General features: G+C 33.1%; 1 protein-coding gene across 1 annotated transcript in view; it reads right to left on the bottom strand.

The window, feature by feature from the left end:
* Positions 1-1263: 1263 nt before the first annotated feature.
* SLCO4C1 (solute carrier organic anion transporter family member 4C1) overlaps positions 1264-22973 on the bottom strand; it is a 59518-nt gene continuing 37808 nt past the window's right edge. The window contains exons 4-13 of the mRNA XM_059063096.2: positions 20596-20692; positions 18924-19045; positions 17852-17964; positions 15469-15613; positions 14859-15054; positions 10496-10649; positions 6407-6597; positions 5094-5158; positions 3582-3719; positions 1264-1553 (exon numbers count right to left, since the gene is read on the bottom strand). Of these exons, the coding sequence (XP_058919079.1) occupies positions 1393-1553; positions 3582-3719; positions 5094-5158; positions 6407-6597; positions 10496-10649; positions 14859-15054; positions 15469-15613; positions 17852-17964; positions 18924-19045; positions 20596-20692 (1382 nt within the window). The 3' untranslated portion in view covers positions 1264-1392. The remainder of the gene's footprint in view (positions 1554-3581; positions 3720-5093; positions 5159-6406; positions 6598-10495; positions 10650-14858; positions 15055-15468; positions 15614-17851; positions 17965-18923; positions 19046-20595; positions 20693-22973) is intronic.

A 22973-nucleotide genomic window follows, 5' to 3' on the forward strand; every position in this document is an offset into this window, starting at 1 on the left:
TATCATATATGTGAAATACTTAATCTTTAAATAAGTGGATCAGTTAAAGAGTAGAGTTCAATGTTTTAATCAAACAATAATACATGCCTACTATGAGCAAAGCACTACTGAAGTGCTATAAGGAATGTACTAGGTGATCAGTTTTTAAAATGAGAAGTAAAAGTACTGAGTATACATACATTGATCAATAGTTCATTAAGAAATCTTTTCAAAGAATATCAATAAAATGCATGTAAGCGGGCTTCCCTGGTGGTGCAGTGGTTGAGAGTCCGCCTACTGAGGCAGGGGACACGGGTTCGTGCCCCGGTCCGGGAAGATCCCACATGCTGCGGAGCGTCTGGGCCCGAGAGCCATGGCCGCTGAGCCTGCGCATCCGGAGCCTGTACTCCGCAACCGGAGAGGCCTCAACAGTGAGAGGCCCACGTACCACAAAAAAAAAAAAAAAAAAAAAAAAAAAAAAAAATACATGTAAGCCATTAAGAAAAAAAGAGATCTTTTCCTGTCTAATTGGCACTTTTCTTTACTGAAGCTGGCACATTCCTCTGGAAGACATGTAATTGAATAATACTATCATAGAATAATAAGAGGTAAAAAAGAGATCTTTTCCTGTGTAATTGGCACTTTCCTTTACTGAAGCTGGCACATTCCTCTGGAAGATATGTAATTGAATAATACTATCATAGAATAACAAGAGGTAAGTGTTAAAAATCAGCAATATCAACAAATCACTTTCTGGAATTCTTAAGTTAAAGTGAAGATATGTGCATACAATGCTAACATTTCTGAATTCACTATGTACTGGGACACAAAGAAGGTAATTAACCAATATTCTAATAGTTCAGTAACTTTCTGTAATAAACCAAGGACAGATTAGTATATGTATATTTAAAATCAAATAATATTATTTAGATGGTTTTAAATTCATGGTCTTTCAACAACAGTTCTTGAAACTTCGAACATAAACTTGATGAATTTAAATTTTTACACCATAAATTTTCTAAAAAGGCCCAAACTATTGGCAATGACAATTAAGATAAATCAAGTTGTAAGAGGGATAGAAACATCACTTTGTTTTTAAAATGTAAACTTTTAACTAATCATTGGTTTTATGTCTCTAGTATAGTTTATTAGTTGGGGATTTCGTACCTAGATGTATCTCTGTGTGTATATGTGTGTGTGTGTGTTTTGAGGCTTCTGATGGGCCTTGAAGGCACAGGTCTGTTTCTTATATTAAAACAAAACCAAATTAAGAGTCCATACATATACAGAAAACACATTTAATTATAAAATATCAATTTTTAAAATGATTGTCCATATTGTATAGTTAATGCTGCAATGACAATGTGTATTCTTACAAATGGAGGCCAATTTTCAATCTTCTTTTTTGCTGTTTTACCCATCATGCCCTGCTTTGCTGAGATCACATTCTAATGAAACCGTAGTCACAACTGAATTCTGATTTTGATATGACACATCCGTGCCTAATGGTGGCGGTTTATACAAAAGGACTGCAAGCCCATTGAAGAAAATGGTGATAATTTTACAAGTAACACCTAAATATAGAAACAAATATTAATCATACATTTGGGCCTTTAATTATTACAAAAATTAATTCTCATTGAAAAATTCTTCATGAGTAGAAACTCACTACTTAAAGAGAAGTATATAAGCAATTAGTTTTATGTTTTAAATTTTTTAAACTTTAGTGAGAAAGTTGATATTCTTCAGTAGAACATGTCCATAATTCAATGAACTAGTCCTTATTTTCTTTCTAAACAATGAAAATGTACAATAATTATTCTATTTTTGGTTACAATAATACATTCTTAACCAAGGAAAAATAGCTTACAACATCCTTGAACCTGAATAATAAGTTGCAACATTTTCATGTCCATGATGAAAAGTAATTCTAAAAATAAAAAAAGGCTTTAGAGTTCTTAAAAGAAAGCCTCTATGGGACTATATAACATTCAATACTCTTCACAGGCTTCAATTTGTCTTCAAAGAACTCTGATTTTAAGCTCAGTTATTTGAAGAAAAACTAGCTCTGGTCACAGTACAAGCATCAAAGTGCCAGCCAAATAAATTAAATGACCTCACAATATGGTTTTTGCATTAGCTAATTTGTGTTAATCATTAATAGTTTACTCAAACTATGTATTTGAAAAACAGGAATACTCGCTGCGCTAAGCATTTCTAGATTTATAAGAAGAGCAATTACATAGGTACTACTGTTACAATGTTCTTGGAATATTTAAAGGTATATATGTTTTGGGGAAAAAAATTCTCATATTCACTACAAAGTAGGTAAAGGAACAATTCATTATCTATATTTTTTGGTCAAAAAGTACAAACATAACCAATTAAATAAATTTTTAAGCATAAAAATACACTGAATAAAAAACGTTTTTTAACAGGTAAAAGTGATGGGAAGATTAATTTTGCCTATTCTAGTCAATATTTACCTTCTCATTATTTTGCTAGATTTATATATTTATTTCTTCAGTGGATAATTTATTATTCTGTCATTATAAATTCAGACAGCATACTATGGATTTAAACACATGTAGGAGAAACAAGCTATCTTGATACATGTGCAAAAATAATCACACCACAATCACACATTATTTTAAATACACATACACACACACACACACACACAGCTGACTCTTGAACAACTCAGGGTTAGGGGCACCGGCAACCCATGCAGTCAAAAATCCTCATATAACTTTACAGACTGCCCTCTGTATTTGCGGTTCCAGATGGCAGATTCAACCAACCCGAAGACTGTGCAGTACTGTAGTACATATTTATTGAAAAAAAATCTGCTTATAAATTGACCCGAGCAGTTCAAACCCATGTTGTTCAAGGGTCAACTCTGTATGTGTGTGTATTTATATCTACAATTTCTCAGGGTTTTTTTTTAATTTTAAATTTTATCATACTCTTTCAAACTAGATGCTTTGATCTATTTCCTTATTCTTAATTTTCATTGATTGCTTAACCAAGACTATGGAAGACAGACTACCAAAGGCGAAAAGGGTTAAACATCATGGCTAACCTTGTAAACCATAAAAAGGTTTCTTACAATGTGCCTTAGAGCCAAAAAATACTTCCCTACCTCAGCTCTATGTGCTTTCCAAAGCCCAGGTGCCTAAATGACAATCGTTTCAGTTTCTTAGAATTCTCTTTTAGCTTTTTGTTATACTTTCCAAAAAAAGTTTGAGAGAAGTTGTTAAAAGAAAATTATATGATATGTGATATGATGAAAGCTAAAATGTTACTCTCTTCTATTTTAGACTGAGCCTCGCAGACTCCAGGTAAGACCTTTTATAATATGATTATATGATATGTGATATGATGAAAGCTAAAATGTTACTCTCTTCTATTTTAGACTGAGCCTCGCAGACTCCAGGTAAGACCTTTTATAATATGCTATGATAAATGATCTTGGCTTCAGGACTATAGGATAATCCAAAAGCATGGACTGGACATTTCAAAACCTAAGTAAGTAACAATAGGATTTTTTTTCTCTTGACATAATCCATTTATTCTAAAGATATCAAAAAGTCACCACTTACTTATGGCCACTAGCATATAGGCCATCTTGATGTTATTATAAATCCAGCAAGCTCCTTTAATTCCGCATTCGTTGATATCCCAGAGAATACATGTGCTATCTATTGTGATGCCAAATATAATAGGCCCAGGTATTGTGCCTAGAAGAATTACATGTGAAATACACATAAGTGAAAATTACAGTTTATAGTTACAGATTTTTTTATATATGATTATGTATATATTTTATATAAATAAAAATAGGTAGTAATCTGCCCATATACAAATCAATCAGTTCATGTACAAGTAATAAGAATATAAAGAAACACAAATAAAACATTCTAAAATAATTATACATAATTATTATATATTTTTAATCAATTCGAGAAATTATTTTAATAAACATCTCTGTCCTGTATTGGGTTAATATTTAGTTAAGTAAATATTCTAATTCACTGCTTTTCTAATTTAATAAATGTCTTTGAAATTAGCTATTATACTTTAAAAAAAACTAAATAAATTATTGATGCACAGAATAAGTCTCCTAAACTACAGCATATATATTATGCGTGTGTGTGTGGGTGTTTGTGCATGTGCATGTAAACTAATGTGGGTGTGTGAGTATACATATTTATATATATATATATATACATACATACAGTGACATAAATGTGCATGGGAATGTACATATGTACATGCACACAAACATTCACACTAACGTGCCTAGTTCACCATTAATTGTGCAACTATGGGCAAATCCCTGAATCTCTCAGGTCCTTAATTTACTCATCTAAAAAATTGAAAAGTTGGTCTAGGGGATCTCTAATGTTTCCTGCTTTTGATTTTGATTTTTATAAATAATCTTAATATTATGTGTATATTATACATAAAATTATACATGCATATAATTACGTGTAAGACATGTTTCTGCCTTATTATTCTTCCTACATCTGGAACCTTAAAAATTTTCTGACATAAATTATTTCTTCCATCAATTCTTAACTAGACACAATATTCACAGCACAGTTTTTATTGAAACATAAAAATTCATCATTTTTCAATGCTAATGTAACATAATTATGTCCTAAATGGAGTTAAATACAGGGAGGAAAAGGAATTACAATAGTTATACATAAGATTTTATCATAATTTATGTTGGTGATAGGTTTTATATGAATAGAAAAAAAATTGTCTTTTACTTGCTCTATTAGAAATGTGTTGATGATCATATGTTATATTTTAAATAAATATAATATACTCTTTTAGGGTTATATTTGCAACAGAATTGGAAACAACAGTTAACCAATCAGGTAGGTGAAAAGTAAAGTCATTATTTTCCTATGTGATAATATAAATAATATTACATCTTGAATAGTGGAAAACAGCTTTCTTCAATGACAACTGCAGAAACTAATTGCAGTTCCACTGCAGTTAAACTAATTGTTTTCTTGGCACATACTGTAAGTGAATAAATCAATAACAGTAATGAATAAAAATAACCAACAGTTACCAATGCATTAAGAAAAATGGCGTACCTAATAATCGAAGCAACATACACTGTATTCCCAATGCTAGAGACCGCTGCTTTTGATTAACACACCTGGATATATTAAAATACATATAAGACAAAAAATGGTTGTATAGTATATTTACTCTTTGAGAAAACTCATTTTTATAACAGCTTAGCATTTCTAGATTAAAGCAAATACTATACACATGAAATAAACTATTTATAACAGCATATATACAGTTCAACCTTTCTGGAATTATAAGAGAAGAAAAATGTTATATCAACTAAAATACTGCAAATAATACCAAAAAGGAGTCAAATGAGTTTTAACAAATGTATTGAATATGTATGAATTTTAGCAAATGTGAAGAAAAAAGGACATTCATTAACAAGACTTCTTTCTGACTACCCCATAAATTACAAGTCATATGGCTTAAGTTGCAAGCAAATAATTCTTATTCTCTTATTAACTTTGAGACAGAAATCATACCTGTGAGTTACGGTTACAAATTTGAGGTAGTGTAAAACAATTTCTGATGCTCAATTTGATTCAACAATAATTCTTTAAGTAATAACTCTAAGAGATGAATGAGACATGATGTTGGCACACAAGAGAGTTAGATGGGAGTTAGAAGAGATCAAGTAGTCTTTAAAAAAAATATGTAGGTAAAAAGTGACATAGATGTAATAGGTGTTATGTTAACAGACTAATGTTTTTAGACAAAATCTCTGAAGCCTCTGTTTGTCAAAAAGTAGGTGAACAAAAATTGAAGACGGAAAAAGCTAGTTTGTTAGGAAAGATATTGAAAGGCTGATGAGCTTATGGAAGGGCAAATAGAAAATATTTTTACAAAGTGGTGTGGAAGGAAGAAGAGCCAATGAAAGCACAAAACACTGAAGAGCCAGGGGACAGCCAGCATATTTTACTGTTTACAGGAAGGTTTAATATCACAGCACCTACTGTATAAGACAGAATGCACATCATTCTGATTCTGACACATGTGGAATGCACTGCCATTTCCATCATACTCAAATGCAAATGATTATAACTCCAGCTTACAACCAAAGCCTCAGGAAAGAAGCAGAGAACCTAGCATCGAGTACATGCCAAGTAGGCAATGTTAAGACACTTTTACAACCATGATCTTGTTAAAGCCTCAAACATGTTGGGTTCAATGAGGTAGCTTTCCCAATGCCACAGAACTAATGATCTTGTAAGGGCTGAATTAGTATTAGAACCAACAGTCAATATAAACCCCCAATAAATCCCTAAGTCCATTTTTTTTTTCATTCAACATGTTGGCTTAGGGATGGCAAATTTCACAATATAACACATACCTTAGGATAGACACAGTTATAGGAGTACCAGCCATGAAGGTAAAAACAATTGCAGCAAAGAAAATGCCAAGGAATACAGGCAAGTTTTTACATTGACTTGAACACTTCCCAGCTTGAGCTTCAAAACTAAAACTTGATGGAGTAGGTGTTACTTCTGTTTTTCTTTCAATACATGAACAGTTATAATATACCTGGAAATATTAGATATAAACATACTAAAAGTGCTTATCTTCAAAACATATTTTATCATGGCAAATTATGTGAGTTTTAGACACGGCAAACACACAGTCTTAATTCATACACATCAAATAGTGATGAGAAATGGTAATAACCCTTAAGAAATCAAGCAAGTGAAAACAAGAGGCCATAGTTACAAAGTAGAATAATCTGTATTTGACTTTTGTGTCCTTTATTTTAACTTGTAACCTGTTATTGATTCATGTCTTATAAAACAAATTGACAAGAATATAACAATTAGATGATCTCACACATTCTAGGCTGCTTTCAATAGATCACAATTGTTCAAATAGTTTTCCTGCTAATTTTCTTCTTTTCCATTATTTGGACACAAAGAAAAGCATGCACAGTAACAATCTATCTATGCTAGTTTGAAAGAACTAACACTCTAATTTTAACAATTGCCACAGTAAATTAACTAATACATTACAAGAGTTTGGGAAAAAAAAACTAATTTCAACTAAACCTTTTTACTATAATTTTCTGAACTTTTTGAATTGTTTTACCAAAAGCAAACTGGATCCTTCTTAAGATGACATATTTATGATAATCAAAAACTAGAAGTTATTATGTTATCCTGAAGGCTATTTTTTATTAACATATTAACTAGTTAATATATATATACATATATATGCGCATATATGTATACATATAAATTAATAATATGAAATGTTGGAAAGTAACATGTTTAAAAATCACAAGTATTACTTTTGTAGGAAAAGAGTTCAGGTATTTGAAAAGTTACGCATAATCATTTTTTAAAGGCTTTTTACATCTCAACTTCATCCTTACTACAAATCTTTTTATATGTTTAAGGCCTCAATAAAGTCAGAGCAGAGCTAGAGAAGTCAAAGTGAAGTGGTGCTTTTACTGTCCCAAAGGCCAGAGACCACTGGTACTGATTCAGGAAAATCAAATATGCAGGTGACATTCCTCAAAGAAAATATTACATACTCAGCAATCCTATATGTCAAATAATGAAATAAAGTAGCCTTTAAAAATTTTAAGAAGGAAAACTGAAAACAGTATTTTGTATCTTAATGAAGCTTTACAACACTCTTACATAAAAAAGTATACATTTGCCTATAATATAGCTAGCTGCTAGTCAACATCTGTTTTTGTAGTTCAGATCACTGGTAGCAAATATATTCTATTTCTGTGAACAAGTGTGCATAGATATTTATTACATTATTATCAATGCACTTTGCCTGATATATTTCATTAAAAAATCCTGTGAAAAAATGAGTTGTTACATGGACTAGTTGGACATTAAAAAGCCAGGTAAAATAGAAAACTTGGAAGTCAAAATAACTTGCTTTTCTGAAACAATCCCTAGAAGACAATTTATTGTTTAAAATGGTGATGATAATATTTGGTGACAAATATAAATATCGAATTAACCGTGTCAAAATAACCAATACCATTTTAAGTGTGCTCTGGGTATTAGATTTTTTATTTATTTACTTATTTATTCATTTATTTTGGTTTCCTTGTGCAGGATGGTATTTGTGTCTATATATTTTGGTATGTGAGTAAAACCCTTCCATTAATTTAATTCCTTGTCATAATCTTCTAATTAGAATTAGTCAATAGCACTTATTGATTGATGATATTTTATATACAGGAAAATGCTACCTACTTATCTGCCTCTCAGAGGAATAGTTTACCTTTACCTATGATATGTATTATGCTCACTTGTGGAATCTGATTCCTTATAACTGACACAAACACATAATTTTCTCAACCTGTTTTGAAACTAAAGCAACCCCAGATGTCCACTGGTTTGAAGGTATGATAACCCTCAGTTTTTAGATCTTAAAAATCTTTCATTAAATTTTCACAGGAACTTTATAGTAGTTATTTAGCTAGTTTTACTCCAAGGATTAAAACTGCACATGTCAACCAAGTCTATTAAGTCTGCTATGATTCACCACATTTTTCTGGCATATTTTTCAATGTTCTTAGACAACTATTTTTAAATCTATAAGCTAGGTAATATGAAAAAAAATGTATACTGTTTCTCACATTCTGGTTTACCTCTAGCAGAAAGATGAAATCCTACATCTCTGTTGAGATAAATGTTCGATGTATTTATTACACACAAAATCATTACAGATATGTATACATATGTACAGACATATATTTATGTGTGTATATATGAACATATAAATGTGTATAACCACACACACACACAGACGTGTTAGTTCTAAAAGAAATCTGAAGTACTGTTACAGATTATTTCAATTAATGATTTATATTTATTTATGTAAAAATCTTTTCTTGCAATCTTAAACTATATCTTTATATAGGAAAAGGAATGCCATTTTACTAATACATATTTCAAATATCCAAGATTGTGCTGTTTTGTCATATAATTCTTACATACCTAATTCACTGTAGTCTCTTATATCATATTATATATTTCCCTCAGGTCTTTTTAAAGTTATCACATTATCTATTAATGCATAACATTACCTATTATGTACTACTAGTGATGTGAATATTATTTCTTCCCAGGCTATTAAATTTAACAAAGATAAAATCTTTAGAGTGTAGATGTAGTACAACAAAATTCTATTGGATTTTCTTAAACCATTTAATTGTATTAAAAAGAAATCATATTTAGGTAAACTGATATGCATTCTTTTTTTTTTTTTTTTTTTTGTCTGGTACGCGGGCCTCTCACTGTTGTGGCCTCTCCCGTTGCGCGGAGCACAGGCTCCGGACGCGCAGGCTCAGCGGCCATGGCTCACAGGCCCAGCATGGCTCACGGGCCCAGCCACTCCGCGGCATGTGGGATCTTCCCGGACCGGGGCACGAACCCGTGTCCCCTGCATAGGCAGGCGGATTCTCAACCACTGCGCCACCAGGGAAGCCCATATGCATTCTTTTTAAAAAATTTTATTTATTTTTTGGCTGTGTTGGGTCTTTGTTGCTGCACGTGGGCTTTCTCTAGTTGCTGCGGGGGCTACTCTTCATTGCAAAGCATGTGCTTCTCATTGCGGTGGCTTCTCATATGTGGAGCACGGGCCCTAGAGTGCGCAGGCTTCAGTAGTTGCAGTGTGTGGGCTCAGTAGTTGTGGCGTGCGGGCTCTAGGGCACAAAGGCTTAGTTGCTCCGCGGCATGTGGGATCTTCCCGGACCAGGGATAGAACCCATGTTCCCTGCATTGGCAGGCAGATTCTTAACCACTGCACCACTAGGGAAGTCCTGGTATGCATTCTAATCCACAACTGAAAGTAAACTTGCATTTGAGAACGGATTAGTGATTTGTATATTTTTTTAATGTGTCCATGGTGTATCAATTAAAAGCAACAAATATTTACTGTGTTTTTATTATATACACTGTACTCAGTAAGAATAAGAGAAGTTCCCTGACTTCGAGCGACATAAAGTATAGTTGAGAAAAAAATAAAACAATGTAAAAAGGTAAATAATATTTCACTTCTATAACAGAAGTGATGTTATAAAGATGTATGTGAAGAACTGCTAAATTGATTTTTCAACAGTAATTGAATGTGAGGCATAAAGGAAGAAGAATCTTTTTCATTTGGAGTGGTCAGGGGCTTTTTTTTTTTTTTTTTAAATTAAGGTAAGAACACAACAGATTTTAAGTGTACGATGCATTATTGTTGGCACAGGTACAATGTTGTACAGATCTCTCGAACTTATTCATTTTCCTTGACTGAAACTTTATGCCTGGCTTCTGAATGGAGGAGGTGGGCCAGGAAGGAAAGACTAGGCACAGCATAACACCACTAGAGGGATAAGGAAGGGCATCAGAAATACACAAACATACTGCCTCATTAAGGTAAAGGAAGTAAGGCAAAGTAAGGTAAAGACGCAAGTTACCTTTGGATGTCTTTTGGAAACAGAATTTGTACAACCTGCATAGCAGGGAGAAAAATACTGGATTCCATTTCCTCCACAGATAGGATAATAATATGATCGCAGACAGTTACAATTGGCATTACAAGGAGCGGTCAAGTTTCCCAGTTCTCCTGTCCTGTCAACAAGAAATAAAAGATGGGTAAATTATCTATGTTATAACTTTTAATGAACAGTTCAGAAGCATTGTTATATCTTGCCATTCAATCATTTATTCACTCACTCAACACTTCATTTAATTACTGAACAAATAAAACAAACAGAATGTCTGCCTTTTCACATAGAGCTTAATTAACTTCTTGTGGAAGAGACAGGCAGTAGAAACAACAGCTATATAATATAATGTCTGTCAATGATTTAAAAAACATAGGCAGAGTAAGCAAATAAAGCAGTTTCTCATTTGGTACCAAATAATTCTTTTTTCTTTCTTTTTCTTTTCTTTCTTTCTTTTTTTTTTTTTTTGGTGCAGGGTGAGGGAGGCCTGGTTCTGTGGATTGTAGGATATTTAGCAGCATCCCTGGCCTCTACCCACTGGATGCCGCTAGCATCCCCTTATTTGTGACAACCAAAATGTATCCAGACACTGCCAAATTTCCCTGGGATGTGAGTGAAATTTTAAACCTAGAAGGATGAATACAATTGTAATCTTCAGCATACTCACTTTATCAATGGGAAAACTGAGTCCCAGAGAAATTAATTTACTTTTCTTTCTTTTCCAAATATAATACTCCTGGTTCCCAGGCTCGGTGTTGTTCCATGCTGCCTCTTAATAGGAGGAACATCTTTTAAAATATAAAAGGTTGGGCTTCCCTGGTGGTGCAGTGGTTGAGAGTCCGCCTGCCGATGCAGGGGACACGGGTTCGTTCCCCGGTCCGGGAAGATCCCACATGCCGCGGAGCGGCTGGGCCCGTGAGCCATGGCCGCTGAGCCTGCGCGTCCGGAGCCCGTGCTCCGCAACGGGAGACGCCACAACAGTGAGAGGCCCGCGTACCAGAGAAAATAAATAAATAAAATAAAAATAAATAAATAAAATAAAGAAAGAAATAGAGATAAAGATAGAGGAAGGAAGGAAGGAAGGCAGGGAGGGAGGGAGGAATAAAATTCCCTGCAACCATGAAGCCAAGTTTCTTGCACTGGGGATCTAAATGAGCGATTTATCTAAGTATCAGAAGATAATAACTGCTATGTTGCAAAATGATGATACTTAAGGAATAAGTGGAGAACAAGAAGCTCATGAAGGAAACAGATTAAAGAGAAGAATATAAAACAAATGGGGAACAAATCAGTAGGGAGTTTGAAGGAAAGGGTGATCAAAGAGTAAGTTTTAAGTAATTCATGTCTTTGCTTAGAGTCTCTCTGTCTTCAAATCTATTCCACAGGCTGCTGCTAGTTGTCTTTATCAAGCATGATTCCATTCATGAAAGCAATCAGGATAGTCTCTGCCCACATCTAGTTTACAATATAGATGAAGAAATAAGGTGAAAGAAAAACTATCCCTGCAACTCTAGAAATAGCCTCTACACAATAATTTTTAAATTAAAATTTTCCAATATATAATTCCCATATTATTAATAAATGATTACTAAGAACATGAAAGTTTAAGACAGTCTGAAGCAAACTACAGTAGAAACAAAGAAATATAGAATATATTCTTTATTATCAAGGGTTAATCACTTTAGCCTACACATTTTCTAAAGGTTTATTTCATAAAGTAAAGGGGAAACTATTACCAGGAAAATAGCCAATGCTTGTGAAGTTTATTAAATTTTCTTAATATATACATATTATTTTTTAAATATATAAAATATCTTAAATTTTTAAAAATTGAATATTAAAAATATTTAAAATATATCATTTTGATTATACACAAAATATATTTAATAATTTTAAAAATACACATAAATGTGTTTACACATACATATATGTATATATGAGAAACATGTTTATCACAAATAGCTGAATTTAAACATTAATGTCTTATTTGAACCCATACTATTATTCTATAATTATGTTTCTACAATAAGCAAAGATTTCCCTAAATCTACTGCAACTCCTTGACAAACATGCCTCTTTAAGGCACTGTTTCAGATAAGCAATGAAATTCTAGTTATAGGCCAGATAGGGAAAAAATACTGTGTGTACTTACTACAAACCCTGCATCTTCACAACTGCTCTTTCTCCCACTTCACTAAGGAGGTATTTCTTGAGCTTCTTAGTCTGTTCTTTCATTGTACTTTTTCTTATACACGTGTTTCTTGCATAAGGTTATTATAACTAAGCTGTCCATGATGTGGACATTTTAATATGCAGGGCACATAGCTAAATTAAGAATCTGGGACCACAGAGAAAAATGATCTGACAATTTCACACCTCCATTGTGACTTCAAGCCTTATCTCTTTATTAATAGAATCTACACACACAGGCACACACATCCCATGTGTGTGAATGTGCGTGTGTACTTTCAGTTTTTTCAGCACTGAGAATGTGTATGTAATTAAGCTCTGTCTCTATGTCCCAGACCTTGATATCTCTCGATGACCAGCCCCCACATGCACCTCGAACTGACACCACCTCACTTGCTTTCCTTTCTGATTAGGCCAAGGCCACTCATCTGGTAGTGACTCTTGTTTAAGGTATAAAATATCTGATGGATTCATATCCACATCATCTGTGCATCAAGGTGATAGAGTAGTATTAAACTATCCAGAAGTTTCTGTACTTCTAAAAGGAACATACAAAAAAAGTGGTTTCTTGGGGTACATTTGGGTGAAGTTTATAGGTGTCAGTCAGGTTCTGCACAACTTACCTCTATCTATCTTTCGGCCTTTCCAGGTATCTTTCTACTATTTCCAGACACAGGACCTAAGTGCCATTCAAACTGGTCCCTGAATCTAGCCTTCACTTTCTAGCATTTATGCTTTGGTTTAACATATTCCTTTGCCATTCCCTCTTTCCCAAATCTTTCTCTCTCAAGCTTTTTGTATACTTAGAGGATATTTTAGCCCTATTTCTCTATTATGCCATGAAGCCATTCCTAAATCTAATTAAAGAAACTGAAACGCTCTTTTATTTTATTTTTTTTGTGGTACGCGGGCCTCTCACTGTTGTGGCCTCTCCCCGTTGTGGAGCACAGGCTCCAGACGCGCAGGCTCAGCGGCCATGGCTCACAGGCCCAGTCACTCTGTGGCATGTGGGATCTTCCCGGACCGGGGTACGAACCCGTATCACCTGCATCAGCAGGCGGACTCACAACCACTGCACCACCAGGGAAGCCCTGAAAAGCTCTTTTTAATTCCATAGCCTTTTATATCTCTCACTGCCTAATTCATTGTTCATTCACTGTTTTGTTTCCCAATCTATCCTGCTACCCTGGAAACTCCTTTAGAGTAGGAATTTTGCCATAAAAGTCTGCCAGAGGAAGCAGTCGATGCATTGTTGAACAAATGTAATGGAGCTGGACTAAACATTACTTTTGAACATTTTTCATTAATATAAAAGGATGGCAGACATGAACAGTGGCTAAAAATCATGATAATTGTCATTGGCAAACTTTTCAAAATAAACTTTTCCCTTTATTTAGGTTATCTGAATGCCATATTAATACAAAATTAGAGAGTCCTTGACCTGGAGAACCATCCCCTTCAACAGTCTCAAACACATATATTCAAACAATTAAAGCAGCACCGTGGGCCATAAAATACACTGCTGGGCAATGTCCTACAGCCTGATCCTCTACTGTGGCTTAGGATTTCAAAGCAAAACAAACAAGGCAAAGAAAGATAAAATGGTCAAACCAGTTATAGGTAGAAATATGTTTACAGGTCATAACAACAAGAAGTTATTTATTTCTCTATAATAAACATGAACTTCTAAAGTAAACACAACAGTGATTAGTATCACCTACTTGTAGCTTCATTTTAATTTTTCTACTAGCCTATTTTCAATCCATCTAATAAGATAATTTCACCATAGGGAGTTTTAAAATTTAAATCAATAGGAACATATAATGTGAAATTCTCCCTAGGATGTTGAATCCATTATGGACAAAGATTCTGTAATATTAATCTTTGTATCCCTGAGAATAGTACTCAGTACAGAATAGTTGTTTCTTCAATTCTTTCTGAAAAAAATATCCAACTGTTAATATGATATCAATTATTGAAACTAAAAATTAAAACTACATATTCTTACATAGGAAAAGCAGCCTTCCAATTTTTTTTAAAAAGCCAATTTCTTATCATTTTATTTAAGGAAGCATATACTTGGAAATGCACATATAGTTTATTACTATGATATTAATATCAAAAAGCAGTGAAATATATTTACCCATTATATGATTCAGATACACCTGCAAATGGCTCATTTTCACAGTTGGCATAAACAAATACAAAAGTCAGTGTAAGTGCAGTTATAGACGTGAGCAAAGCAAACTTCATTATGTTTTTACACGTCATTTTGAATTTCGAAACAAGGATACCACCTAAAATCTGACCAATAGCAGCTCCGGGAATTAAAACACTCCCTAATGAGAAAGAAGACACAGTGAGAAAACATACATGTATACTCAGCAACTTACATCAACAATTGGAAAACACCCAAAACAAGTAGTACTATGGTTTTAACATATGAAAGCACTCATGTGATTTAGAAACAGCATGAGTAAATGAGTTAACAGTTATATTAATAGGATATTAATAAAATTAATGTTTTGAATATTAAGATTAATATATATTCGCTTTAGCTCTTGTATATAGCATTTGTATCTCTCAAATTCATACAATAGATTGTCTAATGTCAGAAAATTGGAAACTTTTATCAATATCAGCGTAAAGTTTAAACTTCAAGGAGTGGGCTATCCAAAATTTTATGCTATTTTAATATCTAATGTGGTAAAGTAAGATTGTTAGATTAAGCTAGAACAAAGAAAATGCTTTACCTGCAAGGATAGCTGCAGAGCTGGAAGACAATCCAAACTGATTTTCTATAAATTTAGGTAAAAATGTAGCAAATCCAGTAGTAATGAAGGCTTCTGAGCAAGTTGATAGAACTAAACACATAAAGACAGTATTCCTCATCAAATTCTAAAGAAAAAATACAGTTCACCAAATGAATAACTATGATTATACTGCAAAATGCAGCATTAGAATGGTAGGTACCATGATGAAATAGTACATTTTAAATACACACAATATAATTATTTGTAAAATTTCAGCATTTTCTTTAGCATAAAAGTATAAATACTGATCACTAATAGTTTTATACATACAATGTTGAGAAAATTTATACATGGAGCACCTAGAAAATTGACAGATGATTAATAAGTAGGGTGAATGTGCCTTGATCATATGCAAGGGACCAGGGAACAGAGGTAAAAGTTGGCTTGGAAAGTTCTCTTCCCCAGTCTTACTATATATCTCCATACAATACATCTACCCCATATTCAATTTTTTTTAAATTGTGTTCTGAATTCCTATGTCCAATAAGTGAAGAATTGACTGTGAGCAAAGATGAGAGTGGTCTCTAAGTATCAAAATTTTGGTATTGCTCCACAAGTATTGCTCTCGGTAGTTTAAGAACCTTAGGTATAGAGTTAAGCAATTTTCAATAAGGGTCTATATTGCTGGAGTTCTCAGGACCTTATTAATCTACCAGAGGGGAGTGTAGAGATTCAGTTATTTCACAATATTTAACCATAAAGTGAAAAACCACAAAGTATAGTACTAGAATATTTAATGCAAAAAAATTTAATAGGGCTTCCCTGGTGGCACAGTGGTTGAGAGTCCGCCTGCCGATGCAGGGGACGCGGGTTCGTGCCCGGTCCGGGAGGATCCCACATGCCGCGGAGCGGCTGGGTCCGTGAGCCATGGCCGCTGAGCCTGCGCGTCCGGAGCCTGTGCTCCGCAACCGGAGAGGACACAACAGTGAGAGGCCCGCGTACCACAAAAAACAAAAGAAAAAAGAAAGAAAAAAAATTAATAAAACTGAGCAACACACACACACAAAGGAGTCACAGAAAGGCAGGATAAGAGATTTAGAAGTCAGAGCCAGATGATCGAACATAAGAATAACAATAGTGACAAAAGGAAAAAAAGTACCTGAAAGAAGAAATGCAATAATTTTTAAAAATAATGAGTAGAAAGTATTTAAGTTTTCAGATTGAAAAAGATAATGCACTCCAAGCGAGGATTAATGAAAAAAATGATACATATTTAGGAATAAACTAGTGAATTTCCTGAAATCAAAGAGAAAAGAAAAAATTTACAAATTTGCAGATAGAAAATCACATTAACTTAAAACTTCTCAACTGCAAGAATTAAAGAAGTATGATCTGAAAGTACCCATCCAGTCAGAAATATCATTCAGACATTCAAGGATACTTAGATGTCATCCTATCTGAGAAAAACCAGCAATAAAATGCTGTTATCTATAGAGATCTGAATCAGAATCAAGATCTCAAAGCATGAGAACATAAGGATAAAAAGAGCATTGGTGAGTAATGACTCTTGATACATATAAGAATTTATAAAATAAATTAAATATAAATATATGAAATAGAACATAACTACTATAAAAGAAAATAACAGTAATTAGAATTAAAAATTATAAACAATCTCAGCAAAACACAAGAATGTGCCTGTATGGAAGAGGAGGAAGGAGAGTTAAAAAGTAGGATGAATGCAGTAAAAACATTGTAAGGCTTTCATTTGAGGAGGAAAAGAAATAATGAAAAGTAAATAAGTTCAAATCTTGAAAAGGTAAAATTATAAATTCCCTTATGTACAAAACTTTTATGATGCTAAATAGAAAGAATACTTCTCTGCCGAGTTCAATAAAACAGACCATAACACTTTTGTTTCTTTAACCTCAAATTCAAAACAAGTAACCACTAACCGCCACTTCTTTCACAAGGGAAAAATATGGTTTGGCATTCTCAAAAACATATTTACAATTCAATGATAATTGATCTATCCATTACACAAGGGAAATGGCATGGGATAATGGACTACATGCTAACGAGGAACCACTGAATATTGATATTGCCAATAAGATAACTCATGTTCTTCCAACCAATCTACTCTGGAATAGTTTTCATTTACTCAAAGCACAATACAATTAAATCTGAAGATATTTTTATAAGAGCTAGAACTATAGTAAATAAGCAGGCAAGAGTGCATTATGATAATATTTGTGTGTATGGATATACTGTTTACATATATTTGTAATATATACATATATCTACATATGTATGTGTGTATAATTGTGTGTGTGTGTGTGTGTGTGTGTGTGTGTGTGTGTGTGTGTGTACAGTGTTATTTTACCTTTAGAGCAGCTGGAAAGTCTTTAAAACTTTGTCCAAAATTCCCATCTGTATGTTGTAAAGAATTACTCTGATGAATCTGGGAAGTTTTACCATCTTGAATTTCTGCTGTGCCTAAAAAAATAGTAAATTTACCCGCTCTATCTTCTTGCTTTCTAATGATTCTTTCTCATCCTTTATGCATCAAACAAAGAATGTTTAAAGCGTTTCTTTTCTACTCTAATTCTAACATGTTTTTTAGATGAAATAATATTTACTACCTATTATCATGTCTAATTTTTAATAATAGTACCGTGAATAAATCTGAGAAAACAGTCAATACATAGACTCATAAGTTGGATGGCCCAGGGTAGAAAGAAATCAACGAGTCCATCTACTTCTATTCTGTCTACTTTTCTTCTGCCCATTTCCAGAAGTTAATCATCTATCCTGTTACATCTATTCTGTTACATATAACAGAAACAACTAAATGCCTTCAGCCTGGAGGAAAATACTTCTATAGATATGTATATGAACCACATGATTATAAAGAAACAAAATCTCACAGGGAAAGGAATAGATATTCTTTTCTATTAATCTTTTCTTTTAGGAGAGATTTTTAGTATTGAAATTTGGTGAAAATAAGTACACAAAAGCATGACTTTGGTGACAATTGAAAAAAAAGTACTTGTACTATCATTAACAAATAATTAACATCAATAATTTAAAGCCAATTGGCTTTTCAAGTTACTAACTGAATACAAACTAATAGTTTAAAAGATATTATATCTCACATAAACATAAAGCAAAATTCCAGATAACACATAAGATACAAATTTAGTATTTAATAAAGAGGTGAATATGTACAGTTTTATTGGGTATTAAATGAAAATAAAGAAAAACCATGAATATTAAGATTGTTACCCAATATTTCCTAAAATAAAGACAGATATTCAAAAGTTTGCATAGGCAGACAACTGAGATTCTATTTTAAAAAATAGTGAATTTTCTAGGGTTTTTAGTAATCATGTAGAAAGCAACACTTGGCCTAGAATTGGAATAAAACTCCCTGGTTTTAAAGAAAATATTTTTACCTGGTAAGTGTTTTGGAAAGCAAGAAAAAGGTATTATCAAAGACCAGGCAAAGAGCCAAGACATAAGAAATCCAATCCACCATGCCCCCAGCCATCGCGGATCATCCTCAGTGATATCAATGCTGTATGACAGAAAAACAAGAGGTAAAAGTCACTCTATCTTGTTAATTAAAACTCAGTCACGATAATTATATAATTTATAATTCAAATGCATATATAGAGAAATATTATTATATTATCCAAAATTTCAAGTGGAGCCATTTTGAAGAATCACAATGGATAGCAGGCATAAATGAGAGCTCTAAGAATAATGATTTACAAAGTATTCCACATGGCAAATACAACACAGAAGTTTTAAATATTTAATAGTAAATATATGTATGTTGACTATTTGAAAGCATGCATGGAATTTCTGAACATTCTTTATCTAACTCTGGCTACATTTTTCTTCTCTGAATATTATAACATATAGTATATATATATATAGAATACTAAATACATCTCACAGCGAATCACTGATTTTTGTTAAAAGCCCATATACTATGCCCCAATTGTGGCATTCATTTGAATGTAAAATTCTTCTTAAAGTGATAATATATTAACAGTTTGTTATAATGGTTGTCATATTTTTATATCAACAGGCTCTTCCCCAAAACACATCATTTCTACAGCTCATTTCCCTCCACTGAAATTAAAACCCAGCTTTCTGCTCAAGGGCTTCCTCTGTACACCTTTTTATATAGTCTCTAAAAGATTAACCTAGGGCTACAAACATCAGTATCTTTGTATTGTACAACCTTCTGAAATTTTTTATTAACCTATAGTCTCTAAAAGATTAACCTAGTCTCTAAAAGATTAACCTAGGACTAACAGCTAAAGAACAAATCACATACTGTGACCACATTTTCTTATTTATTGCTCACAGTCATGCAAAGGACTGTGTAGTTACAGTAAAATGAGAAAATATGGACTCAGCAAAGGCCACTAACCTCTCTATTCAGGAAAAGGAGAAGGCAACTCAGTGGGTAAAAGAAGAGGGTTTTGGAGTCAAAAAGATCGACTTCATTTCATGCCTTGGCCACTTACCAAGTTCTGTGTATCAACCTTACCTTGTAAGGTTATTAAGAGGATTAAATAAAATGGCATGTAAAATAAAGTTACACACAAAACCTATGTTGTCTAGAACACAGTATGGAATAAACAAACATTACGTATTATTGTCCTCCAGTGTTACAGTTGTTAAAGCTGAACAATTGTGATCTCTGTGATATTATCAGAGCTACTATAGCACTTAGTCTGAGAATCATAAACTCTCGAGACTCTTCAGGCTGTCTACCTACAGCTAAATCTACTGAAAGCACAACTAATTTTAATTAAACTATTATTTTTGAACAATGCACAGGGTACTGGTTATATATTTTGAAAAATTTCACCATCTAACTATTAAGCATCCTTATTTGTGAATAAATACACTATACCAAGAGATGGTGTGGCATTAATTTGTGAAGCAATGCAGCCAAAATAGTACATAAAAATTGTGTGTATTCAGTTTTGTTTCCTGAAAAATCCCTCATGATATTCTGAAGAAATATTATAAAAATATTCCGTCTGTGGTACTAACATGATTAAAATAATATAAATCTAAATAAAAGAAAAATCGATATTGCCTTGCCTTTGTCCCAAATCAACATCAATGTACGTGGTTAGCAACTGTCCTCCCAACACATAGCCAACAGCAGGGCCTAAAATTGACATGGAATAGCCAATTCCTAGAAAAAGAACAAAGACAATGAAAATGGTCATCTGTGGAACTTTGCTTTGAATGTCTGACAAGTGAAGAAAGAGAAATATTTTACTATAGAAAAATAAAATTATTAGAATTATATGAAAATTACACATATTTTAACTAAAAAATGCCATTTGAGTGGTATCACTTGTCAAGGAGCTTAAAATACATAATTCAATGTCAAATTTTTTAGACTATAATAATGATGGCAACAAATCCAATAATTATAAATTTATGAAAGTTATATCATGTTAACTCACAGCAGGGGTAGTTCATCTACTATTACCCTTTGTGAACAGTGATGGTAATTACTGGCTACAATTCTTATGGAAGAAAACAAAGTGAAATGAGAAGCCTTTTATACTCTGTAGACATTCCAAAAGCATTCTATGGCAGCTGATTTAAAACCTGGATCTGGTTCATTAGTCTGTTTCTTAAAAGTAAACCATTAAACTCCTTCTCTTAGTGAATCTCCCATTTTAACTTGCAGCAGAATTAAACTGAGCTTATTCCTCTGATATTTAAAACTTTGCCATATATAACTTTTTACTTTTTGTTAAAAAATTATGTATACATCAGTATCTTCATATACTACCACATTCTGAATTTTTTTATTAATTACTGAGATTCTTGTTCTCATACACAAAAGAAAAGGAATATACCATATACAAAGTGAAGCATACATCAATGGTAAAAATGAACTTATGTACTAGATTAAGGCTCCAAAGTAGAGGTCATTCAAGATGATCTGAAAACATATAAGAACTTTTATTTATCTATCAACTACCCTATTTTATATTATAACTATATTTTTAAATGTAAAAAATGTACTGGTAGAAAATTTTAAGTATATAATTTATAAATAAGTGTAAATATATATATATATATGATTCATGCTCAAAAAATTGATGGCTAAAAGTACATGATTAAAAATGCTGGAAATCAATGATTCCCAAATTATCTTTGGTGACAGATCCTTTTATAAATTATTTCCAAAAGGGTTTAGACTGATACATTTGTAAGGATACGTTATAAGTTCTGTGGAAGTATAAAACTGCTATAGGGCTTCCCTGGTGGCACAGTGGTTAAGAATCTGCCTGCAAGTGCAGGAGACATGGGTTCGGACCCTGGGCCGGGAAGATCCCACATGCTGTGGAGCAACTGGGCCCGTGCGCCACAACTGCTGAGCTTGCGGTCTAGAGCCTGCGGGCCACAACTACTGAAGACCGTGTGCCTAGAGCCTGTGCTCCACAACAAGGGAGGCCACCACAATGAGAAGCCTGCGCACCACAATGAGGAGTGGCCCCCACTTGCCGCAACTAGAGAAAGCCCACGAGCAGCAACGAAGACCCAACACAGCCAAAATAAATAAATAAATAAATAGATCTATTTTTTTTTAAATCGCTATAGAAGTTTCTAAACGTTTATTTTCATTTTTTAACTTTCTTCATGTTGGCACAGATCTATGTAATTCACACTGAATAGCACTATCTACATCACCTGCTTTCTCAGTCCTCAGCAATTACTTCTTGGTTAACAATAAAGAATGCTTTGCATATGTTCACAAATATGTTCATGAAACAAATATATCAAGAAAGCAAAGAATTTAAAGTTTTCAGTTGATGAAAGGTGAATTTGCTATGACCCCAAAATTAAAAATTCTGGTAGTGGTGGATGGACTATGGTAAACTAGCATTTCCAACCAAATTGCCCACTAAGAAAAATGTTTAAAAACTGTAAAAATTATTTCTAAATATAAGGCAGATAAAAATAGTGAAGGACCACTGTGTTAAGATTCTTAAGAAGAGAGAGATTTAACAAAAATTGGGACTGATTTTTTTTCCTGGGTACGTTGGCTAATTCTATAAGAGGCACTGGGAGGGTAAACTGTCCTTTGCTAGTCTCTAGGCAGTAGGGAAACAAAAGTTGCAGTTTAGGGAGTAGAGCTTATAAACTTTCCCTGTCCTACATTTTAAGTTGGCACCTACAAGGCTATACTCTAAAAGCAAAGATGAGTTAGAAGTAGACTGGCTCACAGAGTAAGTGCAGTTTAGCTTCAAATAAACTCAGTCCCTGAAATTAGATAAAGGGTATCACAGATTGTAGTGTTCCCATGTACAACAGAGGTTGGAAAGTTATTAAAAGACACAGAGTGATTCTGAAAAAAAATTCTAGAACTATAAAATGCATTTGTCACAATAAAAATGAAATGGATCCACAGCAGATTACTTAGAACTGAACTGAGTATTACTAAACTGGAAAAT

The sequence above is a fragment of the Kogia breviceps genome, chromosome 4 (genome assembly GCF_026419965.1).
Source record: "Kogia breviceps isolate mKogBre1 chromosome 4, mKogBre1 haplotype 1, whole genome shotgun sequence".
Taxonomy (NCBI): domain Eukaryota; kingdom Metazoa; phylum Chordata; class Mammalia; order Artiodactyla; family Physeteridae; genus Kogia; species Kogia breviceps.